At 39.8% G+C, this 21,665-nt stretch overlaps 2 protein-coding genes and 1 pseudogene across 2 annotated transcripts in view; 2 read left to right on the top strand and 1 right to left on the bottom strand.

Moving 5' to 3' along the window:
* LOC145501132 (uncharacterized) overlaps positions 1 to 21,665 on the bottom strand; it is a 329,746-nt gene that overhangs the window by 67,071 nt on the left and 241,010 nt on the right. The window lies entirely within an intron of this gene.
* On the top strand, positions 9,511 to 14,459 carry LOC145500731 (uncharacterized). Its single transcript, XM_081480254.1, has one exon. It carries the CDS (start codon positions 10,359 to 10,361, stop codon positions 12,804 to 12,806), a length of 2,448 nt encoding a protein of 815 aa, XP_081336380.1. The 5' UTR covers positions 9,511 to 10,358; the 3' UTR covers positions 12,807 to 14,459.
* On the top strand, positions 18,196 to 21,662 carry LOC145501181 (52 kDa repressor of the inhibitor of the protein kinase-like; annotated as a pseudogene).

Raw genomic sequence — 21,665 nt, 5'->3', positions numbered from 1 at the left:
CTTCATTTAATGACCTAGAGCATTTACACATAAAAGCTGCAAAACTAATCCATAAACTCCCTAGTGGAACTCCTGATTGTGACGCCCTTAAAAGGGCTAAATGGAAGCCATTGAGTTACATCTACAAGCGGAGGCTCGCATCGATAATGTATCAGGTGCATAATGATATTCTACCGGAGCAGCTTACGGCCCTACTTGGAACCCGCACAAATGAGACTAGTTACAAATTAAGGCGCTTGAATGACTTCTCGCTAGCATGTTATCATAGTGAACTCGGAAGAAATAGCATAAGGTATAGAGGCCCTATAGTGTGGAATTCCATCCCAAAATTCATAAGAAACGTTACTTCTCTTCAGCTTTTTAAAGAAAAACTTAAACTAGCCTCAAAAACATTAGACCAAATACAGTTCGAGAAAGAGGCGTGCCTTATTAAATCTAAGAATAGTGCATTTTTATATTTTTAAAATACTCTTTTTATACTTAATTTTAATAGAAATGTAAATTTTAAGTCATTTTAAATTATCTTTTAGTAGCTTTTGAATCCTAACGATGTATTTTTAATAATTTTAGATTTTAGTTGTTAGGTATATATTTTATGGCAGGTCCACACCAGCCCTCTGGGTTGCCAGACGCAGACCTGCCTCATCAAAAATATATGTATGTATGTATGTATGTATGACAATGCTCACAGAAAATTGGTAAAATTTTAAGAAATAAACACAGCGCTTTCATGCCCAACATGGCTATTTTTATCCTGGAAAGAAATTTGTCTGGGGCAGATTTTGATCATGTGCTAGGCAATCACTTCTGAGATGTGAGTGCGCATCACGCAACCAACAAAACAACGCTATAAGTTGTAATTTTCTTCAAGCTTCATCTAAACACTTGATTACCCTTGAGCCTAGTTGGCTGTCATCTGTTAAGCATATCCCACTGATCAACTGAAGGGTAAAATGTTCATTGTTTAATAACACCAAAACTGAATATTCAGAGAAATTAAAATAACAAGGAAGATAATTTAAGTTTCATAATACATGACATACATGTACATGTAACTCTGTAGTATTTACACGAAATTGTTCTGTTGTATAACAAATTATTATGAATTGACAGTCTCATTCCTGTCTCTGTTGTCCGTCATCTTGACAACTTCTACTAATTTCTTTGCAAAGCGATTTTGTCTGGGTTTGATTTGCTTTGATCTTATAGCACTGAATAATATCTCCAGTGAAAGATCAAAGGCTCCCTGAGCCAGCTCATGGACGAATAGTTGACTTTTGCCTCTGTGGCAAAACGAGTCTTTGTGCAAAACTATTCGTATGAAAATGCGTGTCACCTTTACATTCATTCTCTTGAAAATCAAGTCATTTTTCATGTGAAATGTTTTCCATGAGCATTTGTTCTAAAAAAAGAGGCAAACAGCAACTCTGAAGTGGAAGTAAAGTCTGCATATGAGCCAAGTGGCCCTTCAGGTCAGCACTTATCCCGGTTTCTGTAGCATGAAGTGACCAGGAGTATTTCTACTAGCCCCAGATGGGATGCTAGTCAACCGTAGGGTTACCCAGCAATATTAAATTTGCCAGTACTTATTTATACACCAGAGTGGAAAGAGGCACTGTGAGAGTAAAGTGTCTTGCTCAAGAACACAATAAAATGTTCCCAGCCAGAGCTCGAGGCCAGACTGCTTGAAATAGGAAAGAAATACGAAAATCAAATAACAGGTTGTTTACACAGACAGCTTATATATTTTAAAATGGATAATAATTAATTTTGATTGCAACTGGAACATTGTTATCATATTAACTTGTACATGATGTAGTGTCAAAGAATAACAGTCTGTTTCAAAATGAAATCACCATATTTACCAGTCAGTCCAAAATTGGAAATATAATTATGTATATGAGTCAGCACAACCCTCCAAGTTGTGACCATTTTAGTCGTCATGGCGACTAGAATTTTGGAGCTGGCGACTAAATTAGAACACAAGCCGCCAACTAAGTGACTAAAATTAACGTGACCTATGCGTCAGGAGCTTGAGTGGACTATCATCCGGAGCGAAAGAAAAACATTCTGAGCATTAAGAATTCACTTTGCAAAGCTAGTTGTTGTGGGATTTTAACCAACAGAAATGGAGACTGAATAAAATGAAATGTTACACGGTAAACAAAGATCAAGGAATTGCATTCAGTTGAGCTTGGGATGCAACGAAATTTGTTCCACTCGACTGAACTTTGGCACGTGACAATTTTACCTGGAAGCGTGAGACAACGCAAGCAATCCGGTCATTTGCCATCGAAAAGAAGAGGAACTGTAAAAGCTTAGAAAGCTCGACGGTGACAGGATCCACAATATATTTGAGAAACATCCAGATGTATTTGAGAAACGTATTTTGTTTCAGTGGACACGAAAATACTTGACTTTACAGCAAACTTGATAACACAAGCACGGGGGATTCTATAAAAAAAAAAAACTGCGATGAAAAGCGGCTCGCAGTTGTAAATAAATTTCACTTGTGTGAACAAACCTGGGTTTATTTTTAAATTGTCAAAGATTTCATCAGTAAAAAATATCCATCTTAGTGATTTCCCTAAAACTTGTGAAAGTATTTTCGCATTTGAGTATTCACGTTCCACAGTTCGCATATTAAATTCAAAACGACAAACAATTTGAGCGTGAACTTTTCTGTCCATTTCAATACAGTCTTTAATTTTCAGATGAAGTTTTATATCGTTTGCTTATTCAAGCAGAAAATGAGGTTGAACATTTAAAAAAGATCATAAGCGATAAGGTAGAAATAGTGTTCACTTCATAGTCTCGGCAAGAATTTGATGCCGCCGTGATAAACATTGGAAAACTTTCCGCCATTCACCTGCGAATGAGGCTATCTTATTTTAACTTGGTATAATCTGTGTCGTTTGCACTCCTCCTGTTGTGTGAATTATAAACGATATACCCAAATATTTCTGTGTTTTGTAAAGTGACTTTTTTTCTTTATTTTCATTTTCATTTGATCATCAATCATTCCAATAAAAGCATATTTGAATCAACATTAGGTAGTTCTTTCACTGAACAGGACTTCAATTTACTTGGTGGCTCAAGGTAAATGTTATTAATAATACAGTTAGATAATAATAAGATTATTTATTATTAATTAATTATTGATTTATGCATATATTTTGGCGACTAAAATTTTTCACTGGCAACCAAACCTGAACAGTCAGTGGCCAAATGGCCACTAAGGAAAAAAGTTAACTTGGAGGGTTGTAGCAGTGCATTTTGGGTCAAGCTAAATTGGTTATGGTCCTTGCTCGGTTAACATTATGAAACAGCTGACGGTATAACAATTATAACTATTATGCAAAAATTACAATACATGATTTTGAAAATTATCTTCGACAATCAACTTGAGAATGCTAGGACTGCCAAGAGTATTTTGACCAACTTCACTTAAGTGAAACATGGATATTGGCAAAATCTTGTTTACTTTAAGCTAAGTCAAACATAAACAATTTGATTGTAGCTTGCGGGTAAACAGGAAATCTATAACAAAAAATAAGTATTTCCTTCAATATTATAAGAATGATTTCAGACAGTTTTGTTTCAATCATGAACCTGAAGTGAAGGTAATCTTTTTATTTACAATTTATAAGGTTTTTTTCCAAGAATGTTTTGAGGGCAGATTTAAAAGACGAAAGAGATGTTGTATTTAACAGAATCTGGTAGACTGTTCCATAATATAGGTGTGGAGAAAGAAAAGGCATGTTCACCGTATGTCACAAAGTTCACAGTTCGGACAGTGAAAAGAAAAGTGAACGAAAAGCAGTATGTTAATATAAGCTTAGTGTTTTGACTAGAGTTTGTTGGATTCCATTATTGACATGATGAGAAGTCGATTTATGTAAATTTAAGCTCCATACTGTGAAATTACAATTCTGAATTACCAGCAGTTATACTTACATTGGTAACTTCGACCAAAAATTGCTCCTCTACATCTTCATCGCCTTCCAAAATGCCTAAAATTTCCTCAAAATCATCTCCCCACAAGAACAGATCGTCCACACTGTCCGCCATCTTGAATGAACTTGTGCGCGGTCAGAGTCATGTGACGGACCTGTTCAACATCAGAGACCGCTCTATTATTTTGCCCTTTGAAGTTTGCCAGCTTTCATAACCAGTCCCCTCTACTAACTATGATTCAACATAGTGTCACTAGGAATATCCAGGTTAAGCTATTTGCAAGCTGGGAAAAGTACAAGAACAATGAAAAGACTGCCGCCCAACTACTCAAGACTTGTTCTTGGCTTAACAGACCAGCTCATGCAAACTAGAATTTCTCTGTAAATAGGATAAATTGGTTTCAGATAAATATAGGTTTCAATCAGGTTTTGTAAATAGGTTTTGTAAATAGGTTTCATAGGTTTTTTGTGCTTGTAAATATTTGATACTATATATTGTAATAAAATTGCTGTTGTTATTTACTTACTGGCAATTTCCATCACATCACTACCTGGGAATCTGCAACATTCTCACATTCTGCACTCTAGGCAGCTGATTTTATTAGAAAGAAGGCGGTGGATTTCACTCACCCACTGCTTTTCAAACCACAATATGTTCCTTTCGCTTTCCAAGCAAGCTGAAAAGAAAGTATTCGTGGAAACAGCAAAATATACACACTTCATTAAATTACCCAAGTTTTTGTCGTAAAGAACACAGAAAACAGTCTACCTGACGACACCAAGATTAAAGGGTTTTACTAGTATAGTTAAAAAATAAATAAATAAAATGACAATAACTGTAGGACGTGAACTTCAAAGTTGTCTCTGACTACCTAGCGCTATGCAGTTCTTTGAGAACACCAAATATGGTCTGACAATGCATACTTTGCTTTTCATTTATCCTTCGACATTTTGTATATCGACGGTTTGCATTTCAATATATATAAACATGGAACATGCAAACAACAGCTCCCGTCGCCGATTCAGAAAATATATTGATCGCTGAGTTTTAAGTGTAAACATGCAAGGCTATGAACTTCGCTGTTCTGAACCCCTGTGCGCCTGTCTTCATCATACTCTGTTTTTGAGGAAGAGCGTAAATACTGTACAAACAATTGGTTCGAATTTCCACAGGTTCACTATTTGTAACCTGAAAATCATAAAATAAACCCTCCACGCGATGTAAGAGTACAAAATGTTTTACAAATCAGCTAAGAAAGGGGTAACGCGCGCATTATTTCAACCGTCGCTAGCTTGTTTGGTAAGCTTGTCGCACCTCATTCCACGTGGCTTTTTCCTTCACCTGGCCTCCAGCAACACGAGCACACAACAACGTAGAATTTCCCGAACAACTTTCCAGCATGAATGAAGTTTGAATAAAACAGTTAACTTACCCAAAATTCTATACATTCAGTATACACTCCCCCAGTCCAACTTGTTACTGTCCTTTTCCTGTGGCTTGCCCCGCACAGCTGATGTGATGCTCAGTAACCACGCCTGTTTATACTGAACCCCTTGGCCGGTGGAGCTTGGGCACAGGGAACCCGACGTCAGATTTTCATGCGTCTGTCCTGTTATCGATCATGAATTTCCTAATAACATTGTCAAAGTGCCTTTGGATCCACGAGGCGATAACATATTTTACGATAACTGTAGAAATTCTAGTTTATGGGCTAATTGTCGTTGTCAATGAGCGTCCAGACATGCGATACGTCAACAAGCGAGAGCAGACAATTTAAGGCGGGGGTAAACATGAATTTAAGTGAAATTTTAGGAAGTTTAAAGAGGGATTTAAAGGGGAGAAAAAGGTTATGGAGCACCACCAGAGAGTTGAACGCCCCCGAAAGGGCACCCCAGGTTGGTGGACAACTGTTTGGTTTACGTCTACCAATTTTTAACGCCAAATTCTAATTTTCAAACAAGATCAATTCTTCAAAATTTCCTATTTCCACAAATTTTACTAAACCTTTGAGAAAAACTATTTATCTCCAAATGTAACTAAAAATCACCCAAAAATTTACAAAACAGCCCAAAACATAGATATGTGGGGTGAGCAGAGAGATTCTTGACTGCTTGAAACGTGAACGAGATATTTGCATTAAAACCATAACAAAATACGGCCTTCGTGTAGACCCCCTCCTTAACAATTTGTTATCCTAATTGACGTCAGATTTTCATGCGTCTGTCCTGTTATCGACAATGCGTTTCGTCACAACATTGTCAAAGTAGTCTGCGAATCGAGTCTGCTATTCCCTCCTGGACGGGTGTCTAGAAAACCCGAATAGCGAATAGTCGCGAATAGCGAATAGCGAATAGTACAAATAGTGCGAATAGTGGCGAATAGTGGCGAATAGTGGCGAATAGTGGCGAATAGTGGCGAATAGTGGCGAATAGTGGCGAATAGTGGCGAATAGTGGCGAATAGTCGCGAATAGTCTCGAATAGTGGCGATAAGTGACGAAATGACGGAAATTTGATACCCAGTACTTCCTGGTCAACTTCGCTGCAACTTGGGATGGGATTTTCCCGCCAAAAAGCAGAGATGCTTATCAGTAAATATGTCGGCGAAGTCGGGGAAGGACAGATTGAGCCCAGAGAAAAAAAAAAAAAAGGTAATAAATTCACTGAAATTATGTTGCTTATTTGGGTAATTAATTAACGCAACGGTTATCAGAACAGCTCCTTTGTGTCTTTAATCACAGACCACTTGCCTCGCATTTTTATGTAATTCCTTGTTACAGAACGTGTTTCGCCGGTTCGGATAGGGTGTCTGGAAAACCCGAATTAATAGCGAATAGCGAATAGTCGCGAATAGCGAACAGCGAATAGTCCCGAATAGCGAATAGCGAATAGTGCGAATAGTGCGAATAGTGGTGAACAGTCTCGAATAGTGGCGAATAGCGGCAAATAGTGGCAAATCGTAGCAAATAGGGTACCTAGTATCTCGCAGTCAACCTCGCAGCAACGTAGGATGGGATTTTCCCGCTAAAAGACACAGGCGCTTATAGGACAAAAGGTGTTTCTAAACGTAATTTCTTCTGTTTTAACCGCTGCAAAAGCGTAAATACGTCTTTGTTGGGTTATCCTTGTGTTTTCTGTTTTCTTAACGTCGGCGATGGACAGCCCTAGCTTGAGTCCGGAGAAGAAAAGGTAATAAATTCACTGAAATTCTGTTGCTTATTTGGATAATTACTTGATCCAGGATATTAGATCTAAAGCGGTGACTATTGGCGATTATTCAGTCACTATTCGCCACTTTTCGCGACTGTTCGCCACTATTCGCACAATTCTAGACTATTCGCACTATTCGGGACTATTCGCTATTCGCTATTCGCGACTATTCGCTATTCGCTTTTCGGGTTTTCCAGACACCCGGTTCGGATACTAGCTCAGATGAGGATGATGAAATGTGAGTATCTAAAGTTCATGTTCGGGCGACATTGTGCGAGGAGATAATTATGGGCTTGATTTATCAATGAAAGTGATTTATATTTTTACATTTTGACTTTTGTTCTGCTTTAGAGTGTTTGTAAAAGCATACACGAAACTCTCTTCCGACGACAGGTGAGCATATAATTTGCTTTGATTACGTACCAGATTGTTCTGTACGAGGCGGTGAATTTTGTAGAGCCAACTCAATTATGCTTTTAGAAGTGGAAAACTTGAAACTAAACTTTAGATTTGAGTTAATGCTTTCGAAATTTGTGTTCGATAATATTTCTATCCTGGTGTTGACTTTTTGGGTGGATTGCGTGTTTTCCCATAGCATAACATGTAAGATTCCTAACAAATTAAATCAAATCATTCGAACTTTGATGCTAGTACTTTACTTGACTTTACTTGACTTTACTTGACTTTACTTTAGTAATTTTCTCAACAGAAATACATACATATTCATATATATAAAGCTGAGGGGGAAAGCCAAAAACAGGAACAAGTTCCCTTACAAATGCCCACCCAAACCACAAAAAAAAAAATAAAAAATAAATATAAATATAATAGTAATACAAATAAAACCGGTAATTATAATGATAATAATAATAATAATAATAATAATAATAATAATAGTAATAATAATAATGATAATAGAAGAAAGATTAAGTTAATTTAGCATCTAATTGATAAAAATACGTCTTGCAAAGTCGCTTGAATTAGTGACAGTAAATTGAGATACATCGCAGGTTTATGTAAGCTGCAACTGGTTTTATCGTGTTACTTTCTTGACGAGAGCGCGTTAGATTCAGCGCCATTTCCCGAGTACCTTTCTCCACTTTTCAGTGCATCAAACGAGATAATGGCATTATTGTGATTGGCTTTATGAGAGCCTGATGGATAAAGAAATAAAACGATCATAACGAATGGAATGACGCAGTAGACAACCCGCAGGGGTATTACACAGTCCAAGAAAGATAGAATGCGACTGTTGTGTAGAATTTATTTATGTAACTGAAGACGTTGTTATTTTGGCAATGCTAAGACAAGCCTGTGATGAGAGTCTGACCGCGGCTGGAGGGGCCGAGAAGAAATTGGGTGAGAGTGAAGTGGCCGAGGGGGGAATGGGGCGAGGGTTTGAGCGTCTCTCTCCCCTCCTTTCTTCTCTTCTTCTCTCTCATACTAGACTAAAGAGCGTCTTTGCAAGCTATGCTAAAACTGACTGAATTGCATCCCGTCCTTCTTCTTCTTAAAATCCTCGCCAGGACAGATTGCAAGGGCTGGTGCTTTTTTTTTTTCAAAGTGGGGGGGGGGGGGTAGGATGGGGGTAGGGGGAGTGTTATGCTGCACTGAATCTAGGGTATCCACGCCTATTTCACATATGTAGTTAGCATGGTGGGCGAAGCAAGCCTATAAAATATTAGCATAGATGATTTAAATAACATGCATAAACATAAATTACATTATCGTAGTCTTTCTGCTAATCAGAAATAATGTCTTTAAGACGCGGTGTGGATAAGGAGTTGCAAGGGAGGATGAGGTCACGGGCACCCCTCCTCCCCCCCCCCCCCCCCCACCCTACCACCACCCATAAATTACAAGCCCGGATAAAGCTTCGTGAAATTTAGGTGGCAACAAAAAGATATGGTTATAATTGCATTTGATTTTGAGGAGATGCTGTTCAAAATGATCTGCTACATTCGTTTATTCCCCTCCCCTCCTCAAGAGACAGGCTTGGTCCTGTATGCAAGGGCACAACAGAGGGGAATAATTTAAGGAGCCATGATTTTTCAACCAAAACCCGTCTCTTGATTGTTGCAGCTTTAACAGTCTGAATGAGTAATTATATTCAACAATTAGATTATGAGCTCGAGATTTCTATCGCGCGATGGTTGACGAGGGCACCCGAGTCAACTATCACGCATAGAAATCGAGAGCGAATAGTCTAATTGTTTTAGTTTAAATCTACTAGTCATTCAAATTTTACCAGAATCCTCTTCGGACAGTTCGAAAACACAAAGAAGCGGGCGTCAGTTTGTTTACAAGCCTACGCTGCTACGCTACTATCTACAACAGAATAGATAGTGATCGGAGTAGCCAATCAGCGAACGACATTCGTGATAGAACGCTAGTAGATCTAAATTTTGCTAAAAAGCTAGGGGTAGTGTAAACGACTAATAGTAGGTGAACATTTGTTAATGTTTCAGTTCTTTATTGGCAAATGTGTGATACTATTAGCGTTGTTTTAAGATGGCTATAAATCAGAAGAAAGTTTCCAACCGTCTTCGTTGTTGTTATTGCTGTGTTTTTTGCTTAACTTACCTTGTTCCGCTAGCAACACGGGTACTCTAGGGTGAAAGACAAACACAAGAAAAATAGAGCCTAAGAGAAAAAACAGCTAAGGGCCAAATTCGAACTAACGCATTCTTACAGTGCCCTGTTTGTCTATGTTACCCACTACACGATTGTTTCCACGTGGGGTACCAAGGAAGAAAGGTGGCTTAAATTTTCAAGAGTAATTTTCCGTTGTCGTAACGAAAAGTTCCTGATATAGGTTGTGTTTGGCTCTTGAAGCTAACAACCGGCTACATGAATTGTACAAGATATTTCTTGTATTTTATTTTAATTCACTTTTATTAGAACTCAGAGAAGCCATGTTCGGTGGGGTTATCGTTCGTAGTAGAAACGTAATAGAATTAGTCGCGCACAGGCAAATTCGATAGACCGATCGGCGTGGCACCTATCAAATATTCCTGGCACGATATTAGCGCTAATTGGGGACAATGTAATCCAGTAATTGCTACAACTTTTATCCTTGGCAGAACCCGAGCCAACCTTTCTACATGATGACACCAAATGGCCAATATTCGAGAGCAGAATCAGCGCCTACCCACACGTGGAGGCCTTGAAGATCCTTCTGAGACAATCATCGATGTCAAAGGAGCAACTGTGTTTCTCCGTGCCATTTAAATGTAGAAACAACTACACATTTCTGGTAGATATGTCATCCTTGAAAGATGAGAAAGATTTGATATCTGTAGATGGCAATGGGAAGTGGCTGTGGGGTGGACGTACATACTGCTACTATGAAGTGCACCGTTTAGAAGGTGACATTAAAGCCAAGTATCTTCCAAAAAAGGTTGATGCTATTACAACATACACCCTGAAACGCACCTACTGGAGAGTAGAAACTATTTCAGGCTCATGGTTTCGTCGTGTAGTCACCAAGATAGAGCACGATTCCCTCGAGTTCCCAGCAGCAATTTTGCAGTACTTCTTCGAAAACGGCGAAGAAGAGGAGCTAAAACTTGCGCCCCATGGAAACAGAAAAGATGATAGCCAACCATGCTTCAGAACAGCATCTAGCGCGATGAAAGATATGTCAGAGAGATCAAAGCTCCAGAAACCAAAGAAAGTAGAACACGACATGTGGAAAGAACAAGGAGGTATGGCTTGGGTAGAAAACAGGAGTGAAGTTCCAAGAAATAGACAGCAGATCTATGACATTAAACGTCGTAATGCTGCAGCCTCCCACTGTTCAATAGATGGCGTAACATCTGGAAGTGAGGTGTATGACATCATTGCCCTTTTCAACGAACATCAGCGACGAAAAGACAAGGGTTTCATCAGGGATTACAAGTTGGCTCCATTTGGTGTTGTTCTCGCTTCAGAAAAACAGCTGATTGACATTGTTCGACTCTGCACGAATCCTGACCAAATTAGCATACTTGGAGTAGATTCCACTTTCAATATTGGTAAATTCGATGTCACCCACACAACATACAGGCATCTTCTTCTGGAAACGAGGAAAGCGGACGATACTGGAAACCGCACGTCACCTTTGTTCATTGGTCCAGCACTGATCCGTGCAATGAAAGATGAATACACTTACCAATATTTTTTCTCAACCCTGGTAGCTTTAGAAGAGCAACTGAAGAATGTATTTTCCTTTGACACAGACGGAGAACAGGCACCCATCGACGCAGCCACCAAGAACTTTGAGTATGCAACTGGATTGCGTTGTTTCCTGCATGCCATAGACAACATAAAACGTTACCTTCGGGAGAATGGTTTGCAGGCTATTGAGAAAGATGTCATAGCTGATATCTTTGGGAAGCGCGAAGACCCAAATTATCAGACGGGCTTGCCTAGTTCCACAGATGATGAAGACCTCGACCTGAAACTTGAATCTTGCATCGACAAGTGGGCAACACTTGAAATGTCAGTAACCAACTCAGCAACTAAGGCTATCTTTCCAGAGTGCTTCAAGAAGAATTACGCAGATGTTGTTAAGAAATCCATGCTAGCTTCGACCAGACGATGCGCAGGCCTGGGAGGACAACCAACTTCTTGGTACACGAACAACGATCCCGAATCCATCCTTCACAAAGTGAAAGATGACAAGCGAAATCAAAAGAAGAATTTGACTATTCCAGACTTCATCTTGCACCTTGAACAAGAGGTTGTCGTGCAATACCATCAGGAAGAATTAGCAGTTATCAGAAGAGGAGAGTATCGCTTGTGCGAACAGTACAAATTCCTGGAAATCGAGGAAGACGTTTGGTTTGCCATGTCTCCAGAAAGACGACAACGCCACTTGGAACGTCTAAGACGTACTGCTGTAAAGGCCCTTTCAGTATCGTTTCAGGCAGAAAATGGTGACCAAACCCTTTTGGAGGTGACTGGGGGCTTCAACGATGTGGCAGGCATGGGAAGAGTCACTACAAACGATGTCAACCCCAGTGCAGAAACATTACCAGCAAAGATTAGCATTCCTCCTGGAGCAGCTGACATTATTTCAATCCCTTTCAGTGCTGTCACCGGCATGTGGCAGAAGGCAGAGCATTTATTAGCTACTCCTGGATCCATTGGAAAACCCATTGGCACATATTTCAGTGACAGCAACGCCCATCTCGTTGCTAGCGAGAGCAAGCCATCCCAGCCCCACTTTGTTTATATGCATGACACTGGGCGTGTGACATGCGAACAGTGTCCGTCCTTCAACGACTGGAAACTGTACAAGCACACCATAGCAGCCGCTGAAAAGATGGGAAGGTTACAGAAAGTTCTCCAATGGCGACGGTCTAACGGCACGCCAAATTTAGATAAAGCTGTCAGGCTTCATGGCCAAAAAGCGTCGGAAACAAGCCCAAATCATCTCAGCCGAAAGGTTCCCGTAAACCAAAAGAAGCTGTTACAGAAATTCATGATGTGGGCGAGTCAAGCGCAAGGGGTTCGGGTAACCAGTCCAGTACACAGTCGAGTCCCCCGCCATGGGGGGCAGGAAGATACCCACTGGAGATCACGTTTTGGAAGGACACCCGTGCAAAGAAATGCGCTGGATTTCATAGTCTTTTTGAGGATCCTGCACATGGTTTAATTCTTCGTCACTGTGAAAAGGATTGGATAGCAGGATCATCAAAGTCCAAGATCACCCCAGTTGCGCAACCACGTGCACATCACGTGGACTTGGACTGACTGCATTAAGGGCCGATATCCTGATTTTGGTTCAACATCATCTTGTATAAGCCTAGTGGTGTCATCCTCTTCTGTCGCAAAATTAATCGCTGACCAATTGCAGTATGTTGAATCTGTACTTGGAGTCATTGTGAAAAGTTAGACCCCACCATGACCGAGTTAGTCACTGCTCCTAGCCGCAGTGATATTGAGTCCATTTGCGCAGCGTTGTGTTTTATTTTTTGGTTTAGGCTAAAACAAAAGTGAAAAATAAAATTAGGGGACGTCCAAGTGAAATGGGTAGGGATGGTCGTCAGAAAATTAGGACCAATTAAGCCCTTAAAGGAGCTCAATCTAAGCGTGGCTTAAGCCCTGTTTGGCACCTAAAGAGACGGCTTGTAGATTTTAAAAGCATTGTTTTAAATCTCCTTTTTTATTTCTCTGCATATAACCAAGAAATATAACTTGGGCAACACCATGGAGACCCAAATGCGTAATGTTTACCCACCCACCCCCTTAACCCGGCCCCAAAGGAGACGACGAGCATCCCCTGCCTATTTCAAATGGGAGTCACCTCCAGGGGAATTTGTGTTCATGTTATAGTGCTAGTCAGTCACAATAACTTCGATTTATGGGACGAGGATCTTACGAATTTTAGGATTTGAGGGTTTAGGATTTATCCGAAAGTGGATATTTTGTCCCTTCACCGTCGCAATGGACTACTGTTTAGATTACTTTCGTTGAACTTTTAACTGCGGGTAGAACGGTAAACTGTTCAAATTTTGAACGAAAAATGTAAAGAAGAGCCTTGGGGTAATACCGACGAGTAGTTGATGAGGTTAGAGTAGTAATTCTTATTCAAATTGACTAATAGTTATACTGGTTATTCAGTTTTTTAATGCTTCTGTTGAAAGCGTATAAGCAGCAGCTCAAGTAAAAGTCAGTTCCTGCATGTTACTATCATATTGTAAACTCTTGTATTTCGGCACCGAAGTAACATGTAAATACCCCAGAGAACTGGAGAAAAACTGTTGCATGCCATATCATGACCACTTGTTGTGTATGAAACTCTGTTGCTATGTCAGCAATACTTCATATTGACAAAGTAAGAATGTGTTCACTAACAGTAGCCTTTCACATTGATGAGGGATAATGTCTAACTGCACATCACCTTACCACGTACTACCAGCTAAGTGCTATCTATTACTGTTTTAAATGTCCTCGGCTGATAAATTTACTGTTAGCATGTACAACGGACAAAACTTGGGCCTTCATTTGACTTCGGTAGGGTGGAATAAGAAGTCTTGATTAACTTAAACCCATTGGCACGAGCGTTTCAGTCTCTGATCAAGCTACATATTAGTTCTGAATATCGAAAAAACATGTCACGAATGACTTTCGATAGAAACTTGAGACCTATGTTTTTAACAGTTTTTACGTGAAGTGGGTTTCACGTACACCTCTCCTTTGTAATACTCTGTAATCTGAACGAATGGTAATTGTCTGGCTGATGTTAAGAGGACATTACGAACCTAGTCGGTCGAAAACCAGCCTCCTGACCTAAACACTTCACGGAATAGGAAAACACAACTCAAAATAAAATATGCATGAGAAATCCAGCGATCAAAAATACTGCACTCGACTCGAACACTAACTAAACTGAATCGAAGATAGCTTATTATAATATGGAACAATTTTCTCGCCCAAAATTATAATAACAGCTACAAACTATACTATAACAATTGCACAGATGGTAAAAATCAAACGACTACTTGCCTTGGAAAAAATATATCTGCAAAATACAATTCCTACAGCTTGTTCAATCCATCAGCGTCCGCGAATAAACACTATTGCTCTACGTGATCAATTTCAACGAGTCCAGATCAGTGCTGAACTAAAGCAGTGACTATTGACGACTATTCGCCACTATTCGCCACTATTCGCCACTATTCGCCACTATTTGCCACTATTTGCCACTATTCGCCACTATTCGTACTATTCGCTATTCGCTATTAGCGACTATTCGCTATTCGGGTTTTCCAGACACCCCTCGTGGATCCACAGCTACTTTGACAATGTCATGACGAAATTCATGATCAACAACAGAACAGACGCATGAAAAAACTGACATCAATTTGCTAAATTATTTAATTTACATTCACACAAACTAAATACAGTCGAACCTCTGATTGCGACCACTTCCCCTCTGCGACCAGTTTTCTAAAACACCAAAAGTTTCTAACTCGAATCACTATATTTGGAACCTCTTGTAAGCGACCACTTCTTGTAAGCCGCGACCACTTTTAGAGCATAGTTATTTTTAGAGCTAATAGTTTGAAATTTGTTTGTTGTTTTTATCCTCCCGTAGGCGACCACTTGATAGATAATAGAGCGGACATTGTAGTATAAGGTATAGTTCCGTTAGACTTATTAGGTAGTTTATCAGAAGCGAAACATAATATTCTGAATAAATACTTTGGAAAGCTTAAATATTTTTGTCGCTACTAAAAGTTGTTAAATGGATTTAGGTGGGCATTGGAGCAAGGTGTAAGTCTCTACAGTTACCATACACTAATGAGGTAAAATTTTGACCCGATATGGTCTTAACTCTCGTAAGCGACCACCTCCCGTGAGCGCTTACGGGGGGTTCTGGTGTATACGGTTATTTACCTGTGTTCCTGTGTCTTTTTGATCCGCTTAGAAGGGATTTTGAATAGAAGCGAAGGCAGTTTACATTTCAAATATCACCTTGTCTGCCGCTTTGTAAATATGACGCTGCGATTACGTTTCGAGTTTTCATTATCGTCGTGTACTTCGTTATCGCCATTATCGTCATCAACTAATAAGGTTCATTATCATTATCGTCATTATCGTACATGATAGCTGAAGCTACCAGGATGACTTTTATACTTATCGTTCATTCTCGTCATCAACGAACTAACAAATAAAGAAAGATCGGCGATAAACCTCAAGTAGTTTAAGACCCAAGTACGGAGGCTAGATCTAGACAACATCCTATATGGATGCAGTGGCTGCCATCTTTGTAACTCATAATTTTAATTTCTCTTATCGGACTTTTATGTATATTATTTTTAGATAGTTTTAGTTAGGTGTCCCCCATTAGCAGTGGGGATTCTCCACTGCTAGATGTATTTGACACGTTGATAAAGTCATTATTATTATTATTATTATTATTATTGTTATTATTATTATTATTATTATTCGAATAAGAAGCGATTTTTCTAAACATTTAACTATAAAAAAATGCGATAAAATATTTCTAAGCATATCGAGAAAGTTACAAATTTGTTAAAAAACGACGATGTTTCAATGTTGAGCTAACATCATTATCAAGTCAGAATGATAGTTGATAAAAAATGTATAAACAGTCAGTAAAACAATAGTTCAATGGATGTGTTAAAATGTTTAAAATTAAACAAAGAGTTTCGCACGGATGGAGTCAGTTTGCGTGTTCAAGCTTGGATTCCGTTCCTTTATGCAAAGCATCTCGTAGACGAGGCAATCAAATTTCCCTTGGCACTTTCGGAGAATTCGAAACTGGCTTTCGTTGAGGAGGCTTATGTCCCCGTGCGCTTCCAAAAGGTGTTTTCCAATCGCCGAGTTTTTATGTTCAGTAATGCGTTGGTGGAGGTGTCGGGCTGTGTAGCCGACAAAATCTACATCGCACGGGTCACATGAAAATAAATAAACCACACATTGTTGATTTACGATCGGAGGCTTGATTTCTTTGGGCTTGAGATCTTGTTCCAGTTTCTTGCTATTAAATACTGGTTGTAGGGTAGTGCCAATCTTGTGGTTGAGATCGCGCATTTGCCTTCTAACCGCGTTAGCTGATGTTTGGTCCTTGAAGGGAAGACTAACTCGCAATCACAAGATTGGCACTACCCTACAACCAGTATTTATAAAATGTTTTTAAAACGTTTCCAGTTGTTTCGAGAAATTACAATGCGACGTAAAAATAGAACAAAAATACTGGTAATCAATATACATTAAGGCGAGACTCAATACTCAAACGTAGTGCGAGGAGACATTTTCTTAATCGCCCTTTTTTTTCATGTCTCACATTGTCGCTGGACAAAAGCTTTATTTATTTTTTTTTAAGGATCCGGATTTTTGTTTTTCACTCTCATTGCCCACTTTGTAAGGATTAATACTTATTATGTGTCCCTCGACAAGGTGCTGTCAGAGCTTGAGGTCAGGCTCAGTGAAAATTACCAGGAAATACTCTGTGCTCTAGGAGATATGTGTCACAGGGAGACGCCTGATAAAGAAAGCTTCCCTCGGATCGATCAATTTTACAAATTCGACGGCGAGAGTCTGGAAATGTACGCGAGTTTTCGTCGTTAACGGGAGTTCCACTCACGACTGTTTCACAAATACTGCAGACAATGGACGAGAACGAACTTAATGATATCTTAAAGATCTCACTTCCACCATAGTTAGTTAACTATGCTTCCACTAACAAACAAATCGTCAAGAGCACTATTCACGACAGGATTAACGACCTTATAGTCAAACAAGAATTGCCGGCTACTGCTACCAATCTCATCATTAGCACTCCTAGAACTTCGTGTATTTACTTTTTACCTAAAATTCACAAACCTAACGACCCAGGTCGACCTATCGTCTCTGCCTGTAGTTGCCCTACCGAACTCATTTCCGGCTATTTAGACAAAATTATGGCACCTATCGTCAGATCTTTATCGTCATACGTTAAAGACAGTCAACACGCACTTCAAATGTTTCGAGATTTCAATTTCCTGGGCGAAGACAAACTTATTTTCACCATGGATATTATATCTCTTTACACCGTCATCCCAAATGGCGAAGGTCTTCTAGCCCTCAAACATTTTTTTGATTTACGCACTGAAGGAATCAAGCTCGGAAACAGTACTCCGCCTGGTTGAATTAGTGTTAACACCCAACTGTTTTTCATTCGCGGACAATTACAAACAAATCAATGGCGTGGCCATGGGTGCCAAAACGGGACCCATTTACGCCAATCTTTTCGTGGGCTACATCGAACACCGATTTTTAACTCAATACAACGGCCCCAAACCTGAACTCTACCGTCGCTACATTGATGATTGTATCGACGCTACGTCTTCTACCAGAGAGGACCTCGATCAATTCGTAACTGTTGTCAATTCGTTTCATCCTGCTCTTAAATATACCTGGGAAATTTCCGATACTTCTCTAGCATTTCTGGATATCAAAGTTTATATCGAAGCGAACGGTTTATGCACCAGTGTGCACTACAAACCCACAGATTCTCATAGTTATTTCTCGTATTCATTTTCACGTCTATCACATGTCAAGAATTCCATTCCTTATTCTCAGTTTCTTAGACTTCGTCGTCTTTGTAGTAATGACTGAATTTTTCCTTAAAACCAGAGGAACTGTGCGATTTCTTCGACAAACGTGGTTATCCTGCTTCTGTTGTTCAAGCGGGCCATCACCGCGCCCAACAACTTGATCGACAGTGAGCACTACAAACGTCACAGAAGGAAAATAATGATAAATTCCATTCACCTTCTCATTTCACCCTCACAACCACGCAGTAAAATCCATCATTCTAAAACACTTTAAATTATTTCAAAATGATCCCGATACTGGTAGAATCTTTTCGCAACCTCCATTAATTTCATTCAAACGCGATAAAAACATAGGCAACTTTTTAGTCAGAAGTGCATTCCAAACAAGTGATCACACCCGGAACTTTCAAATGCGCACGCGCACCATGCAAAACATGTCCTTTCATTCGCAACGTTAGGAAAATATCAGGACCCAAGCGATCCATCAAGATCACTGATCATTTCACCTGTGCCTCAGCCAATGTAATCTACTGCAAAACTTGCATTCTTTGCAAAAAGTTATACATCGGCGAAACAGGGAGACGACTAGGCGACCGATTCAGAGAACAACTTCGTGACGTAGATAAAGACGACAAAAACGCATCTAAACCGGTCGCGAGGCACTTTAATCTCCCCAATCATTCTAAGCAACATATGGCAGTCTGCGGCCTTTCCCTACATCAAGGAAGCACGGAAAGCCGTAAAACTCTAGAACAAACATTTATTTTTCAAATCGGCACTCTCAATCCCCACGGTATCAACGAACGCTTTTCATTCAACTAATTTATTCTGTCGGTTTTCACGTTTCCATGCAACAACCAATAGCGTAGCTCCATCTTTCTGTATATAAACCACACACAACCTACAATTCCCCGATTCGCTCCGACGAAGGGCTAACGCTGGAAACGTCAGCTTTCGAATCTCCTTACGGTGACTAATTCACATCATCAACCCAGTTGACATAGGCGGATTTAGGGGAGGGGCCGAGGGGGCCGCAGCCCCCCCTTTTTTTCTTGTATTTTCAGAACGTTTTTGTACGACCCCAACCCTCCTAACCGTCCTTCGAATGTTGTCATAATTATACAATCAGGTTTCAACTTTATTCAATTTCGGAGCTTTCCTTATTTAAAATATATTTTGTGTTAACGATTATAATATATAATCAAATATTCAAACAAACGTAACCCAAAAATTAAAATTCGCGCTAATTGTTAACGCCAAATTAACAGGCGCTTCTTTCGGTTTGAAATGACGAGGAACACTGGACTCGAATATTGTCACGCCGTGTCCCTTGCTGGACTGCTAAAGAGTGAAATATTTTTCTGAAGTTTTCGAGAAAGCAAAGAATACACTGTTTACATTTCATCGTGAACCAGGTGACAACGTTACTTATTTGACCTAAGTTAAACGTAATCGGTTTTTGTTTTTAGATTTGTATCTGTCTGCTGGCGGGCAACGTTCGAGCCCTGCCTTGGAGACTTTGTTTGGTGATCATCCGCCCTAGCAAAAAGGCAAATGAAGTAAAAATATTAAACTTTAGCTTTTATTAAAGCACTCAATGTAATGATCTGTCGCAAAAGGTTTTGCGTAAATTGATTTATAATCCTGAGTTAATTTCTCGATAGAAAATTCTGACAGAAACGATTAGAATCATTACAGCAATAACAGTTTGCTGGTGATGTTTCAAAAATGGATCAGTTGTTTCTACTTGAGCCAGACGAAAGCAAGTTCTGAAAGCTCTTCTGCTATGCCTCGAAACTATTGCTGAAGACAAAAGCAGAAAGAAATGGGATGGAAAGTCTAAGACGGAGGCACAGGGAATGTTTCATCAAATCAAGAACCCTGTGTTCATTGTTGCCTTCTACACTGCCAAGCACCTTTTTGGATTCACCGCAGGACTCAGCCGTTGGTTACAGTGTTCCACACTGGATGTTATCGAGGCATACAAGCATGTTAACGTTGTGAAGGAACAGCTGAAAGGTATGCGCAAGAATGATAAAGCAGCATTTGCAAGTTCTGTGTATGAAAAGATTAAGAAGAGGCTAAGAAGGCAAACGTCAAGGTAAGCATTCCTCGAACTTGTGGTAGGCAGACATTAAGAAACAAAACCAATGCCAGGACACCAGTCGCCTATTTTCGACGGGCAATATTTCTTCCCTTCCTTGACAACTTGTTGGAGCAAATAAATACCCGCTTTAATGGACTATCAGAAGCGGCATTGCTTGGACGGCTACTGATACCTGCCAACTTACAGCAGCTTAACGAGTCTTCTCAAGATTAACTTATTCAGCCTTATTCCCCTGATCTGCCTTCCCCAAGCAGTGCGTCGCATGCAGGAGCTGGAGCTGTGGAAGTGCTTCTGGTATGCTATTCTGCGTTAATACTATACATGGGTTACCAAGTTTATAGTGAAACTGTGATAAGCTGAAAAAAACCGATTATACCTTGTCTTGAAATGTGCGTTAATTATTGCTTTTATTTTTAGGAACAACACTACCGTAAAACCCACGACACTGCAAGAGACTTTGAAAGCCTGCAGCTCAAGCCTCTACCCCAACGTCCACACAATTCTGCGCCTCCTGTTGATCACCCCAGTCACAAGTGCAACTGTTGAACGTAGCTTTGTGAAAAATGTTTATCGCAGCACCATGGGAGGTGAACGTCTAAATGCACTGTTGCTGCTCTTTATTCACAAAGGCATACCTTTAAATTATAACGCAGTTGTTGACGTGTGCGCCAATCGAAACCAGAGGAGGATGACATTTATCATTCTGAGTTTCGTAATGTGGTGAATATTCTTGTAGTGATGCCTGCTGCATCGTGTTATGCAGATTGCGGATCATTCAGTGCGTTGCGCCTGTGTGCAAAGGCCTCTTGAAGGGTTAAGTTTGCGACATTTAGAATTAGTAACGCAACGGATTCACGTATACAAAATATTATTAGGATAGTTTGTCTCCGTTGATGCCACGTCATGCACGAGAGAGCGTGTTTAGTGTTGTAAATAAGTTAGGGACTGGAGCTGGTTTGACCTGCGAGGGTCTGAGTCGAGTCTCGTGATTGACACTTGAAAAACGTGGACAAGAAAGGAAGCGAAGAGAACGGAAAGGAGTCTAGCGTGGACATTGATCTATCTCTGTATTACGGAAAATATCTATCGGAACACGGAATTAACTCTTAGAACAACATTGTCATATCTCGGAATCTATCAAAGGATCAAAATAAAGAGTATGGATCGATACAACACTTAGTATTAAAACGAACACTGATAGGACAGATGGCCATTGCTATAGCTTTGCCTGGATTTAACGATCTTGGACGTTCGGTGACCCCTTCTTTTCTTTCCAGAAACAGATTTTATTAACAATTATCTCATTGTCCAAAAACGAAAAAAAAAATTAATGTGGGAA

This window comes from Orbicella franksi, chromosome 10, assembly GCF_964199315.1.
Source record: "Orbicella franksi chromosome 10, jaOrbFran1.1, whole genome shotgun sequence".
Lineage (NCBI taxonomy): Eukaryota > Metazoa > Cnidaria > Anthozoa > Scleractinia > Merulinidae > Orbicella > Orbicella franksi.
Note: the sequence above shows the minus strand (reverse complement) of the source record. Positions and strands in the feature narration are given on the sequence as shown.

Coding starts and splice junctions, on each gene's coding strand:
- LOC145500731 (XM_081480254.1), top strand. CDS start 10,359: ATGTCAAAGGAGCAACTGTGTTTCTCCGTGCCATTTAAATGTAGAAAC.